The following is a 16,047-nucleotide window of genomic DNA, read 5'->3' on the forward strand; positions in this document are numbered from 1 at the left end:
ATGCCGGTTTCCTCACGATGTTTTTCTTCACCGTTTCGAGCAGTGGTGCTGTTATCCACATGCACGCTCACCTGGTCTCGAACCCCCGGCTTATCGATTATATGCCCCCACAAGTGAGCCACAACTGCTTGCTATATACTTAACTAGCGGTCAACCCCGGCTTCGCCTAATAAATGAGCCATCTAACACTGAATTTTTCAAACCGGACCAGTAGTTCTTGAGATTATTGCGTTCAAACAACTAACAAACTCTTCAGCTTTATAATGTTAGTATAGATTATGCCAGAAACTGTTGTTTCGTCTTAACCTACCGCGTAATAAACCTTATATCAATTGAAACGTGAGAGACAGCTGGTATTCAAGTCGTGTCGCTCAGCCTACGTGATCAACCTTTCACAGCGTTATATATTTCGAAATACGCGTTAAATTCTTCGCCTTTGTATACTTGGCTTATCTTGATTATTTAATAAGACAATAGTTAACACAAAATAAAGAACTGGCCCCAATAATCCTATTAATATTATAAACGCGAAAGTTTGTAAGGTGTGTGTGTTTGTTGCTCTTTCACGCAAAAACTACTGATTCGATTGCAATGAATTTTGGTACGTAGATAGCTGGACAACTGGAATAACATATAGGCAACTTTTTATCCCGATATTCCTATTGGATACGGACTTACGCTGGTGAAACCGCGGGGCGCAGCTAGTTATTTATAAAATGAAGATTTAGTTAATACTACCTAAAACGCGTTTAGAAAGTTCTATTATAATTCCTTCTATCTATACTTCTTTAAGAAGTTATACGAGGCAGAGTCACAACCCTGTACTAGTCTCACTAATTTATAAATGCGATTCCTTAGTATGTATGTTTGTATGTATATTTCACGAACGTACCCAAACAGATGCAATAATGAAAAAAAAAATGCATTTTTACTAAGCAGAAAGGCGCAAAGGGCGCAGCTAGGGAATAATAAGTTAATTTCTAAATGTCATCTGATTATTTAAATTCGTTTATTAAACAAACACTAAACTCTATATCTGACCGCCTCCTTGGTACAGTGGTTAACGCGTGAGCGTAGAACCGAGGGGTCCTGGGTTCAATTCCCGGTGGGGAAGCACAAAAAAAAAAAAATGTCTCGGTCTGGCAGGACACAGAAGGCTGATCACCTACTTGTCCATAAAGAAAATCGATCAGTGAAACGGATGTACATCATCTGCCCCATACCCCACTAGGGGACACGGGACTTCACTAAACTCTATATCTAAGTACATTGCAATACGAAGTTATTCTAAATTTATCAAAATTCCAACCTCGTAAAGGGCCCTATTACGATTCAGATCCAGTCGTGTGATTTGTTTTGTCATCTTGTTGTTTCGAGTATAACAATAGACAATATAAATAAACTAGCTTCCAGCACGCGGTTTCTCCCGCGCAGTTAATGAATGGATCGCCATGGGATTTTCCCTGTATGGTATCCGAATCCTTTGGGATTTCCGGAATAAAAACTATCGTATGTATCGGGTCTCTAACTATCTCTGTATAAAATCTAATTTATATCAGCCTAGTAGTGCCTAAGATTAACGCGTTCACGAACTAATCAACTTTATATTATTATATCCTTCTATAATTATAAATAAGAATGTTTGTGAGGATTGATGTATGTATATGTGTATGTTTGTTAATCTTTCACGCAAAAACCACTGAACATATAGGCAACTTTTTATTCCAATATTCCTACGGGATACAGACTTACGCGGGTGAAACCGCGGGGGCGCAGCTAGTCTATACTATCTATACTAATATTATAAAGAAAAAAGATTAGATTTTTTGTTTCTTTGTTTATAATAGACAAACTCAAAAACTGCTGGACCGATTTTAAAAATTCATTCACCATTAGATAGCTGCAACTTCGCTGAGTGACACAGGCTATATATGTACCACGGGCGAAGCCGGGGCGGACTACTAGTTCGTATAAAATAAATCAGGATGTGTTAAAAATATTTACTGTAAAATGATTTGTCAAACAAAACATTTTCTTCAATTCAATTAAGGTCAAATAATTTGCGAGTCTAAAACTTTAGTCATATAGTTTTCCTGTTCATGGTGATTTAATTGCTTTTACGTGATTTCGAATTCTGCATGTTTGGATGTCGTTATTTTAGACCGACTTCAAAAAAGGAGGTTATGAATTTAAATGTTTTTTTTGGATTGTTACCTCGTAACTCTTAACTGGATGATACGGTTTTTATGGTTTGTATTTTAATTGAAAGCAGTATTTTTTTTTGTTAAACCTAATCACACTAATATTATAAATGTGAATGTTAGTTTGTTTGGATGTTTGTCCGTCAATCACGCTGGAACTACATAACGGATTTTGATGAAATTTGGTGTACATACAGGGTATGAGCTGACTCGGGTGATAGGATACTTTTTATCCCGATTAAATGCTCCCTTGGGATAAAACAGGAATTCCGGCTCCGCCGGGATATGAAGACTCAAGCGCGGTTTCACCCGCGTAAGTCGTCGTCCCGTATGAATATCGGGATAAAAAGTTGCCTATGAGTTGTTCCAGTTGTCCAGCTGTCTACGTACCAAATTTCATTGCAATCGGTTCAGTAGTTTTTGCGTGAAAGAGCAACAAACGCACACACATCCTTACAAACGTTCGCATTTATAATATTAGTAGGATATGTAATGTAGACTAGTAGAATTGTATATTAAACTTATACGGTACGCGGGTGAAACCGCGGGGCGCAGCTAGTGCTGTATACATTTGAAAAACCTTACCCACATTTAAGCAAAGCCGGTATTATATTAATCCTTATATGAGATTTATAATAACAACTCAAAGCAACAGCCTTTGCACTATCGGAATAAATGGTTTTAGGGTACCGCAATATTTTAAGGGAAACTATATATATCATTTAAACTGGAAGCCAGTTTTCTTTTCCTCACCCTACCCAGGCCACTTCTTCTTTCTAGTCGTTGATCCTTTCCTTATCCCTTTCCCCGTAAACGCGGGCAGCGCATCCGCAGAGGCACTAGCTCTGCGAATGTTCATGGAAGGTGGTGATTGCTTACCATCAGGCGAACCACCAGCACCATTGCCGACTACGTCATGAAAAATATTTACATAAAACTAGTCCAAAATGGATATAAATATCAATAATGGGTGTGGATATCTACATTATCGTGCCTTTGAGGTAAATCTCAAGATTAACCTAGTCCTAGTGTTTCGACGATAAATAAGATATATTTTTTTAGCAAGTACATATATTAAATTTTCACCAATGCTCGGCCGACTGAACTAGGCTATTGCATGTATCTGAGAAGATAGTGCCTTCCCTTTAATTCCATACAAAAAATACTTAATACAATGATAACACAGTTCGGAGTTTTACACTCCGTGTTGAGAAATCTTTAGATTTACTGGTTAAATGTAAGTTTTACTAATAAATCAACTTTTAAATTCACATACAGATAAACTCAAACGAATTTAAATTCAAACATTTATTTATTCAAATAGACTTCCTATAGAAGCACTTTTGAGTCGTCATAACACAGTTATAACATTTAGCACCGGTTTGGAAGTCAGTTACAGAGAAGAGCCTTCAACAAACTCTGTAGTTGCTTTTTTAAAATAATATAAATTTTACAAAATATGTAACACTAGCTTTCCGCCCGCGGCATTGCCCGCGTAGCCGCAGGAAAGATATACCCGGGGTTTTCCTCGTGGGATTTCCGGGATAAAAATGTTAATTTATATCCTATGTCCCTCCCCCGGTTCTAAGCTACCTCTGCACGAATTTTCAGCCAAATCGGTTAATCCGTTCTTGTTATAAATAGTGTAACTAACACCACTTTCTTATATATATATATATATATTATAATAGATTTGCATAACAATGATGCCAAAGAACTGTCCTGTGATTCTTTAGGAAACATTCCATGGATTTATATCTTCCATATATTAATTTTACGTATTTTAATACACGACTCGCGCTTGACCGCTTTTTTTACAACTAACGTCCGACTGCCATAAGCCATGAATATAAATTATACTTAAATGGTACACGGAAAGTCGAAGGAATGCACCAGTCACATGGATAATTAATTGAACATATGGTATTTTGTATCCTTTAACCGACTTCCTTAAAAGGAGGCTGTAGAAGAGATGTACACTGATTACTTATTATATTTGATTTTATTTATATTTATTGTACAAAACAGAAAGTAAAGTTTATACAAAATAATGGCACAAAGATATTTTGTACAAAAGGCGGCCTTATTGCTAGACAGCAATCTCTGCCAGGCAACCTGGTGATTGTTATGATTATCTTGATTATTATGCGAATTAATTAATAATAGGATAGATTCTACGTTATTTTGTTAAGTCATTATGTACCTATCAGATACACTTGGACCACACTTTGAAGCTATTATTCTATACTAGCGGTCCGCCCCGGTTTCGCCCGTGGTACATATATAGCGTGCTAGACGCTCTTCCCGGCTCCGCCCGGATATAATGATTCCTGTTTTATCCCAAGGGGGCATTTAATCGGGATAAAAAGTATCCTATCACCCAAGTCAGCTCATACCCTGTCTGTATACCAAATTTCATTAAAATCCGTTCAGCAGTTTCAGCGTGATGGACGGACAAACATGCAAACAAAGAAACTTTCACATTTACAATATTAGTATGGTAGTATGATAGTGTGATAGCACTCGGAGATCACGTACATATGAATGTACCAACTGTGAAATTGTTGTGTTATTCCCGAGATTAGCGCGTTCAAACGAACAAACTTTTTAATAGTATTTTCTTGTGTTTGACTTTACGCGAGTATTATACATGTAGAAAATAAAAACTTTGTAACGGATTTTAAACGCGATTTATTCATTATATTATTTATTTAATTAATTAAGTGTTAATAACATAATGAATAAATCGCATTTAATTTCCGTTAAAAAGTTTTTCATTTCTAAACTTTATATTATAAGCATATTTGTTGCATTATTGTAAACATTTAAAAATATCACATAAAAGGCTATAAACGTGTTGTAAATAAGTTTTGGTGTAACTACAATATATAAATACATATTTATGGTAAAACCACAACGGCCATTTTGAAAAAAAAATTGCGAATTGCGCGACTATTTTATAGCATTTTGCTTTGAATGGACAATTATAATAAACTAAACATTTATAGCGACGCAGACTGACAGCTGACCGCCTCCTTGGTACAGTGGTTAACGCGTGAGCGTAGAACCGAGGGGTCCTGTGTTCGATTCCCGGTGGGGACGCACAAAAAAAATGTCTCGGTCTGGCAGGACACAGAAGGCTGATCACCTTGTCCGTAAAGAAAATCGATCAGTGAAACAGATGTATATCATCTGCCCCATACCCCACTAGGGGACACGGGACTTCACACAAACACTTATAGACACTAAGTTCCGTCATAATCTAAGTTTAAATACTCTTATAGAGTTATGTGTCTATACAGTCCTCTTAAAGAAAATGCCGTCTTCTGATGGTAAGCGATCACCGCCCGTGAACAGAGCAGAGGTAGTGCCTCTGCGCATGCGCTGCCCGCTTATAAGGGGTAAGAGAAAAGGAAAATTGAGACTGGAAAAAAGGAATGGACTGGGACGGTAGAGGAAAACGAAACGGGCCTCCGGCTCCCAGTACGAAAGACAGTGGCGTCCTACTATTCCACGTCGGTCTGCGAGCTGGCCTAATTCGTGCCGAAGCGTGCTTGACTGCCTCAATAAAAAATCAATAAAAAGAATTGTTTATTTATTCATTTTGTGCTCTGTATACGTCACAAATTTAAACTGTATCTAGGTTAGGTTAAAACGGGTGGCAGTGTTATTGCTACATAGCAATTTCTGCCAGACAACCTGACGGAGAGAAATTAAAGTGAAGGAACTATATCACTAAATAGTATAAAACAGAGTCGCTTTCTCTGTCCCTAATTCCCTATGTATGTTAAAATCTTTAAAACTACGCAACGGATTTTGATGGGTTTTCTTAACAGGTAGAGTGATTCAAGAGGAAGGTTTATATGTAAAATAACATCTATTAAACTACCCCGAATTAACGCGTACAAAGCCGCGGGTAAAAGCTAGTAATATATAATATATATACATACAAAAAATTTATCAGTTCTTAGTAATGTTTTAGATGCGAAAGTGTCTGTTTATTCTTCTTTCATAAGAGAGTCATGCAGTTTTGTGATATGATTTTTGTTAAATAAACACACAACCATATCCTCAATTAGTTGTGCTTCTATCATAAACCATTTGTGATAATTTTATCCTTCAATATGTCATAAAGCAAAGGAGTTTCTTAAAGGAATAAACTGCTGCTGAACCGATTGCAATGAAATTTGCTTCGTAGACAGCTGGACAACTGGAACAATATATAGGCAACTTTTTATCCGGATATTCCTACGGGATATGGTCTTACGCGGGTGAAACCGCGGGGCGCAGCTAGTAATATATATACTAGCTTGCTGCTCGTAGTACCGCTTGTGTATTCATTGGAGATTCCCTTAGTAATTATATGTTTTCTGATCATAAAATCGCTCCGTTGCGACGTGAAGGATAGACTAATAAACAGACAAACAAAGACACTTTCGCGTTCTATAAGTGAGCATACTGATACATATAAATAAAAATCAATTGCTGTTCGTTAGTGTCGCTAAAACTCGGGAATCGCTGGGTCGATTTAGATAATTTTGATGAATTCGTAATAAGAGAGAGAAGCTTTAAAAGATAAGAAAAATAAAGGCGAAGCTGGGGTGAACCGCTAGTATTAAACGTGGAGGAAAATTATGTTATTAATGCACCTATAAAGATTAATTTATAAATTTGATTTAAAATATAATATTTTTAAACGAATTAATTTAAAATACATTATAAAAAGTAATTCTATATACTTTATAATCAATTCCCGTGACTTTTTGTCTCTTTTAATTAGGTTTTAAAATGAAAAATATTAAAATCTGATGTAACTATTGTTAAATGAAACGCTTGAGTCATAGACAACGACAGATCTTTTATTTTGAACACACTTTACAATTTATGGTAGATGACGCTAGCTAGTAATTTGTTATGAGTGACTATTGTTGATATAAAAATAACAGATACACACTGTTATTAGCTTCACCTGTATGTATGTAACCGACTTCTTTAAACTCGGTTGCATCCACTTCCAACGGACAGATTTAATTCAAACATACACTAATCAAGGATCGATTACTATGTAATAATTTCATGAGTCTATCTTAATGCTGATAAGGATCGCCAGGATTAAATAATTTCTTTATATATACTCTGTATGTGGGATCTAGTTCCTCTATCATTAAAGTATGTTTTTTTTTATTATTTTTTGTTTTTTATTTGAGAAATTTTTAAATAGAAAAAAATTTGCTCAGGAGGCGGGATGGGAAACCGCGTTTTTTGCCAAACCGTAGCAACTCATTTATAAAGCATTTCAATGCTATAAAACTAAAAATTAAATGTTTCTTATAATATGTTAGGTAATTTAACTTAGGGAATATTCGCCCTATTTCAAAATTCTTTCACTAATGTTGTCAGTTCGACTGTTTTTTTTTGTGTTTGTTGTTTCATAACTGTCGACTGAGTCGGACGATTTTGATGATTCGTTTTTGATTTGAAAGCAGGTGCCTCTCGTTTGGTCTCGTTCGAACATTTTAGGTAATGTCGGGTCAGTAACCTCTAGCTTGTAGCAGGACAGTTACTTCTAAACGGCTAAGCAAATTTAGATGTAACTTTGCTTCAATGATAAATTATCAAAATTGAAAAGTGTTCATTACGAAGCTTAAGTTTTCCTCGCTATCAGAAAATATCAGTTTTCCAGATATGTTTATAATGCCTCAGCTGTGTTTCCGAGTAAACCATTAATTATATTCATATCATTTATTTCCAGGTCATGTCCAGGTATTAAGAAGATGTTCCTCCTAGCTAGACCTAAAAAGAACAAAGACCCCACGAAGCGATTGCAAGAGCAGTTTGATGAAGTTGTAAGTTAAATTAACTTGAATATATTTACTTACTTGAATGATATTCCACATTTAATGTTACTCACTGAAAGGTATAATGAGATACTCAAGTAATAACTTAGAAATTAAAAGTGAGAAACCACGCTCGCTGTTAAGTGTTCGAAACGTCGGGTTAAAAATATAATGAATAAATCGCGTTTAAAACCCGTTAAATTTTTATATCCGTTTTAATTTCTAAACGTATACTACTCGCGTAAAATCAAACACAAGAAAATACTATGTTAAGAAGTAATAACTTACTCACTTATTTACTTACTAACTAAGTTAAATACCCAGACACGCACTTAAATACCACGCGAGAGTTTAACCTCCCACAATAAGATCTTACATATAACTCTATCATTCAGTTCTTTGAATTTGTCTTTTAAGATCCATTCAAAACATCATCATCAGCCCTTATATATGTTCCCACTGCTGGGGCACAGGCCTCCTATGAGGGTTCAGGCCATAATCCAGCACGCTGGCCAAGTGCGGGTTGGCAGATGTCACATGTCGTCGAACTTTTGATTCTCGGACATGCCGGTTTCCTCACGATGTTTTCCTTCACCGTTTTAACTTTTAATTCAAAACATATGTAACGCTAAAATCCTATACCCCCTCTTATGTTATCTCCATGTGTCATACATTCTGTGTTTCTATGTTCGTTTGTACGTATTTTTGAAGAGAAACTTCTTTAGAATCGTTGTGATTTCACACCTGATGCAACGGAAAAACGACAGGTAAGAGACACAAATACAAAAATGTGTAGAATGAAGCCGGCAAAGAGTGAGACAGAAATATACATACTGTTTTATATTTTATATATATTCATCTCATTCTTTTGTCGATTTACTGAAGTTTCACTTCTATCGTGTGTAAATCGCACACACACCTTTTTAATTATATTTTAAATAATTTTTCAGCTTTACGACAAGCTAAGGAAGATACAGCCCGACTTCATAGACAAAATTCAACTCGTTGAGGGTGACATCAGCCACGCAAGTCTAGGCATAAGCGAGCAGGACAGACAGATGATTTCTGATGAGGTATAACAATTTATATCATCATCATCAACATCATCATCATCATCATCAACATCATCATCATCATCATCAACATCAGCATCATCATCAACATCATCATCATCATCAACATCATCATCATCATCATCAACATCATCATCATCATCATCATCATCATCAACATCATCATCATCATCACCACCATTATCGTCATCATCACCACCACCACTATCATCATCATCACCATCATCATCATCACCATCACCATAATCATCATCACCATCATCACCATCATCATCATCATCATCATCACCATCAGCCCGTACATGTTCCCACTGCTGGGACACAGGCCCCCTATGAGGGTTCATGCAATAATCCATGTTACATATCCATGTCATCCATGTCGTCCATGTATATACTCTACGCTAATATTATAAAGAAACTTGTATGTTTGTAACGTTTTTTCGCAAAATTACTCGACCGATTTCAATAATTCTTCCACCATTAGAAAGCTGTAACTTCATTAGTGATATGGGCTATATAAGTACCATTGGCGAAGCCGGGGCGAACAGCTAGTAATAAATAAATTCACAATGAAACAGTTGGTCAATTAATTAGACCTTCAGACGCATTGAATTGAATCTTCAAACATTATCAAATTACTAGCTGCGCCCCGCGGTTTCACCCGCGTAACTCTGTATCCCGTAGAAATATCGGGATAAAAAGCTGCTATGCCTATGTGTTATTCCAGTTGTCCAGATATCTTCGTACCAAATTTCATTGCACCGATTCAGCAGTTTTTGCGTCAAAGAGTAACAAACACATACATACATCCATCCTCACAAACTTTCGCATTTATAATATTAGCTGCGCCCCGCGGTTTCACCCGCGTAAGTCCATATAGTACAAATATCGACATAAAAAGTTGCCTGTATGTTATTCCATTTGTCCAGCTGTCTACGTACCAAATTTCATTGCAATCGGTTCTGTAGTTTTTGCGTGAAAGAGCAACAAACACACACACATCCTTACAAACTTTCGCATTTATAATATTAGTAGGATTTACTACCAGTTCCGATAACAGTTTCAACAGAGAAGAGATACAACAAACTGTGTTATAACTTTATATGTTAATACAATATAGTCTAAATATGAATTTATTTGGATAATTAAGAGCTTATTAGGTTTACGCTATTACGTAACTACGCAGCAGATATAGAAGGTTCGAACTCCCTAAAAATCATTAAAAACAACAATTCAATTGAGTTCAACTGAGCTGAACCACCGCTAGTGGTTCGCCTGATGGTAAGCGATCACCACCGCCCACGTAGAAGGCTTCCAGTTTATAATATTGATGCAGAGAAAGCATATTACCAGCATTGTTACTAATAAGGATGTAAATACTCCAGGTCGATTTCATATTCCACGGCGCAGCGACAGTGCGCTTCGACGAATCGCTTAAAACGGCAGTAGCGATAAATGTACGCGGATCCCGGGAGATGCTGACACTTGCGAGATCGTGTACCAAGCTGAGATCATATGTGCATATATCCACAGCTTACAGGTATGCGCAGGCCTATATCCTTTTCCTCACCTTACCCAGTCCTTTCCTTTCAGTGGCGTAGCTAGGGGGACAAGGGCCCTAGTGCAAAGGGAAAGAATCGGGCGATCCTCCCCTCTTTCCGCCTTCCTCTCCTCTTTCAAAGCTGAGGTTAGAGGGCCCCCTGAGCTCCGGGGCCCTGGTGCACTGCACCACCTGACTCTATGATAGCTACGCCACTGTTTCCTTTAATCCTCTCGTCAGTCCTTTCATCTCTTCCCAATTTGAAGTCGACAAGCCATTTGTAGAGGCGTAAGGTCTGCAATCGACCTTGCGCGTTAAATTCTGACTAGTATATTGTTGTTATATATATTAACCTTCCTCTTTTATCACTATCTATTCAAAGAAACCAAAACCTGTATTTGTGTATGTGTATATGTATATATTATATTATGTACTAGCTGCACCCGGCAAACGCTGTTCTGCCTTACTCTTATCGTTTAGTGGTATGAAAAATAGATGTTAGCCGATTCTCAGACCTACCCAATATGCTTACCAAATTTCAGAGGAATCGGTCAAGCCGTTTCGAAGGAGTATAGAGACTAACATTGTGACACGAGAATTTTATATATAAGATATGTTGTACGTTATTTTTCTATTTTGTTTCTCGACCATTAGGCTCAATTAATGCTTGTTACCTTTTGCCCGGGTTGCCTGGAAGAGATCACTTCTGAGTGATAAGGCCGCCCAACAAATTGTACTCTTTTTCTTATTTCACTTGTTATTAATATATATATTTTTAAGTTTCCTGTACAATTTTTGTTAAAGAGTAATAAATAAATAAATAAAACCTGTTGCATTATTTTAAACATCTAAGCATACAGACATATAGAGGGCGGAAAGTGACTTTGTTTTATACTATGTAGAGATTTTTACCTGTACATTGTTTAATGCAACTTATAATATTTCAACATCAACCTATATCACTAGCACCATATTCGAAAACTTGCGTTCCGCGCGTGCACACAAACAAACAAAACATGATTCACATGATATTTTGTATTCCAGTAACTGCACACAAAACGAGATAGAAGAGAAGTTCTATGAGAGTCCGCTAGATGGCGACAAGTTGATTGACCTCGTCGAAAACATGGACGAGAATATTATAAAAAACATCACGCCCGGGTACGTATTAGCTAATATATAGCAATATGACAAAAGTGCTTCTTTAGGAAGTCTAGTTGAATGATTATATGTTTGAGTTTTAGTTGAAATTGAGTTTGAGTTTGAGTTTGAGTTAAGACAGAGTTTGAGTTGTGTTTGAGTTTGAGTGGTGCTTAAGTTTGAGATTGAGTTGAGATGGAGATTGAGTTGAGTTTGAGTTTACAGTAAAGAATACAGTAAATTTGAGATAATCACCTCGTACTTTATTTCTTAATGTTGTATCATCATCATCACATGATGATATGTTCCCACTGCTGGGACACAGGCCTCCTATGAGGGCTCAGACCATAATCCAGCACGCTGGCCAAGTGCGGGTTGGCAGATGTCACATGTCGTCTAACTTTTGATTCTTCGACATGTTGGTTTCCTCATGAGGCTATCCTTTACCGTTTCGTTTATATGTAATCCTACTAATCCTACTAATATCATAAATGCGACAGTTTGTGAGGATGGATGTAAGTATGTGTGTGTTTGTTACTCTTTCATGTAAAAACTACTGAACCGATTGCAATGAAATTTGGTAAGTAGATAACTGGACAACTGGAATAACACATAGGCAACTCTTTATCCCGATATTCCTACTGTATACATACTTAAACCGCGCGAAACCGCGCGGCACATATAGTCTAGTATAATATTATGTTTTAGGTATTCGAATGGTCTTATACGAATATTATTCTATTTAATTTCTCTTTCAGGCTATTAGGTGACTTCCCTAACACATATGCGTACACAAAAGCAGTGGCCGAAGACATCGTACGGAAACACTCCGTAGGTCTACCTGTAGCTCTGTTCAGACCGTCCATAGGTATGTATCATCTTCTATTAATCTTTTTTTTAATGTCACTGTCGGCAATGGAGCTGGTGGGTCGCCTGATGGTAAGCGCCCATGAACATTGAGAGGCACAAAGTCGTTTGCAAACCTTACGCCTCTACAAATGGATTGCCGCCTTCAAATTGGAAAGGGATTAGGAAAGGATTGATTAGAGGAATGAAGGAAAGGAGTGGGAAGGGTAAGAAATGGGGTATGGGCTCCCGCAATCTTGATTTACTAATATTATAGACGCGAAAGCTTGCAAAAACTAGCGAGCTTTTTACTAAACTTTAACGCAAAAACTGCCGAAACTATTGCAATGAAACTTTGCTACGTAGATAGTTGGACAACTGGAATAACACATAGGTAACTTTGTATCCCGATGTTCCCAGGGGATACAAACTTACGCGAAACCGCGGGGCGCAGCTAGTATGTTATAAATGCGTATTGCTACGAATTATGTATTTCTTGTGTTTGATTTTACGGAAGTATCATACATTCAGAAATTAAAGACTTTTTAACGGACTTTAAATGGGATTTATTCATTATTAACTCGACCTTTCGAACACTTTACAATAACGAATAATTCGCGTTTAAAATGTCTTTAATTTCTACATGAATGCGTTAGATTGTCCGTCTTTCTTTCAAGCAGTGATTTTATGATTTAATTTTTGTGTTTGGAAATAGGAGGTAATAGATAGGCTTCCTTTATATCTGATTACTTAGACTAGCAAAAACGCTGTCAAAAACTTAATAAACAATAATAAAGAATATAACTATATTAAGAAACGGCAACTTGGACCTCTGAACTGGGTTAACATGCCTGTATTAATCGTTTAATCACATAATCTAATTGCAAATTAAAATAGGCCCTTGTCGGCCAGATTCTCAAAATTTATTTTAGGGTCCTGATATTAAAAAAAGCTTGCTATTTGCAACATGAAGAAACGACAAACAAACTCATTGCTGTATTTTTATCTTTATGAAGAACTAGCTGCGCCCTGCGGTTTCACCCGTGTAAGTCTGTAGGAATATTGGGATAAAAAGTTGCCTATGTGTTATTCTAGTTGTCCAGCTGTCTACGTAGCAAATTTCACTGCAATCGGTTCAGTAGTTTTTGCGTGAAAGAGCAACAAACGCACACATCCTCACAAACTTTCGCATTTATAATATTAGTATGATATGATTTCTTTTAAATGTTATTTTTATTTTTGTTCGACAGTCATTGCAACCGCCGAAGAGCCAGTGGCGGGCTGGATTGACAATGTGTATGGACCGACTGGAGTGAGTTGACATTATTATATGAGATATATTATATGGGACATCATCAAAGCTTCCACCACAATAATGATTTTATATAAACACTTAAAAACACTTAAAATGACATCGCTGGAACAACGCAGAAATCTGCTGGATATGATGTTTCGAAACAGAACTGTACTGGGTCGTAACTCGCCAATCTCTGACTTTGTAACCTACATAATAAATATAGCAATTCTGTAGATATTTTCTCTGACTCCTATAAGTTTCGGCATCCATTAATTCCATCTTATCTCTAATTATTATTTTACACTCACATAATATACTTGCTGTTAATCAAAAAGTGTTCAATATTAATATGAATGAATTCTAACTTATTTGTCATTTATAGATATTACCTTAGTTATACTTGTTTGTTTTTGTTGAATGTTGTGTTTATCTTTAATTGTTGTGCATATAATGTGTATTACTAAACTTTTATTTTTATTGAGAGAAAATGTTTATGCAACAACAGCTGATGAACCTAAATAAATAAATCTCGCTATCATTTTTTCACCCTGGTATAAGCCGACACAGTAACCCGATGGTTTATGTCATAGAAGTTGTCTAAATTATGTTATTGTCAATTATATCAGGAAATCTTGGTACTTCACGGAATGATAGCTGAACGGATCTGTATGAAATATGGTACGGAGTAGATTCTGATCTAGATTAGATTTAGACTAGACGTAATGTATGGATTATTAGGATAAAGACTGATCACCCAGGTACCACGCGAGTGACGACGCGGGCCAAGCTAGTATTGTCATAATTTTGTGTTCATGTTTTATATGTATTAACGTAAATACATCTAGACTGTATGTGTTTGGATGTCTAAGAAAGGGAATATAATGGTGCAGGTGGTGGTGGGCGCCGCGGTGGGGCTGCTCCGCGTCATCAACTGCGACCTGTGCGCCGCGGCGGACCTGGTGCCTGGGGACATGGTGGTGCGCGCGTGCGTCGCGGTGGCGTGGCGCGCGGCGTGCGGCGGCGCCGGCCTCGCCAACAGCGAGCACGCGCCCGCCGACGTGCCGCCCCCCGTCTATAACTACGTATCGGCACCTGACAACCCGCTGACGTGGCGTGAGTTCCACTTCAACATCATCATCATCATCAGCCCATACACGTTCCCACTGCTGGGACACAGGTCTCCTAAGAGGGCTCAGGCCAAAACCACCACGTTGGCTAAGTGCGGGTTGGCAGATGTCACATGTCGTCGAACTTTTGATTCTTGGACATGCCGGTTTTATCACGACGTTTTCCTTCACAGTTTTAAGCACCACTGAGCCACCACTACTAATTATATAACAGTCATATTGTTCAGTCCTCAAGATTGGCAGGTCCATCATCATCATCAGAACTAATATACTCCCGCTTCCATAGTCCATGTGTCAGTATAGCTCTAAATATAAAAAACTTGATGCTTTAACAGATCAGTACATGAAACTGAACGAGATCCAAGGTCTGAAAGTGCCTCCAACACAGGCCATATGGTGCTACCTGCTGGTGCTGACGCAGACAGACATGGCCTACGCGATATATTCCTTCTTTTTGCACTGGGTCCCCGCGTACATCATTGATGCGATCGCTGTTGTGATTGGAAAGAAGCCTATGTAAGTTTGCCCATATACCTATATACTTACGACCCAATTTTGAAATTTGGACACCAATTTCTCTTGTTTCACCTGAACAAATGTTACCTGTACAGTGCTACAGATAACATAATACTAAGAAAGAAAGAAAGAAAGAAAGAAAAACATTTATTTTGACTCAGACATACACACACACAACAGATCGAACAGAAAAAACAGAAGCATACAATAAAAAGAAAATAAGAGGAAAAAAAACTTTACACTTAACAATGATGTGTGGCTGCGTTAGCCAAAAAGGGATGCTACTCAGGAAACCTGAGGCTTAACGCCTCAGCTCTGATTTTCAGTGGTACCCCTTCACTAGAGATGCTAAATGAAATTTAAAATATTACACTAAAAAAACAGATTTAGACTGAATTCGAACTTGTGGCATTGGCTAGACTAATAAATATCTGCTGTGGTTATTGCTCTCAAACGATTAGCCAATAAAC

General features: G+C 37.3%; 1 protein-coding gene across 1 annotated transcript in view; it reads left to right on the plus strand.

The window, feature by feature from the left end:
• The window catches only part of LOC119838163 (fatty acyl-CoA reductase wat-like), a 44,746-nt gene that overhangs the window by 26,265 nt on the left and 2,434 nt on the right, over positions 1-16,047 (plus strand). Inside the window, exons 3-10 of the mRNA XM_038364006.1 lie at positions 7,954-8,047; positions 8,989-9,111; positions 10,497-10,651; positions 11,696-11,812; positions 12,550-12,659; positions 13,888-13,949; positions 14,825-15,047; positions 15,397-15,577. Coding sequence (XP_038219934.1) covers positions 7,954-8,047; positions 8,989-9,111; positions 10,497-10,651; positions 11,696-11,812; positions 12,550-12,659; positions 13,888-13,949; positions 14,825-15,047; positions 15,397-15,577 — 1,065 coding nt within the window. The remainder of the gene's footprint in view (positions 1-7,953; positions 8,048-8,988; positions 9,112-10,496; positions 10,652-11,695; positions 11,813-12,549; positions 12,660-13,887; positions 13,950-14,824; positions 15,048-15,396; positions 15,578-16,047) is intronic.

This window comes from Zerene cesonia, unplaced genomic scaffold, assembly GCF_012273895.1.
Source record: "Zerene cesonia ecotype Mississippi unplaced genomic scaffold, Zerene_cesonia_1.1 Zces_u001, whole genome shotgun sequence".
NCBI classification, from domain to species: Eukaryota; Metazoa; Arthropoda; class Insecta; order Lepidoptera; family Pieridae; genus Zerene; species Zerene cesonia.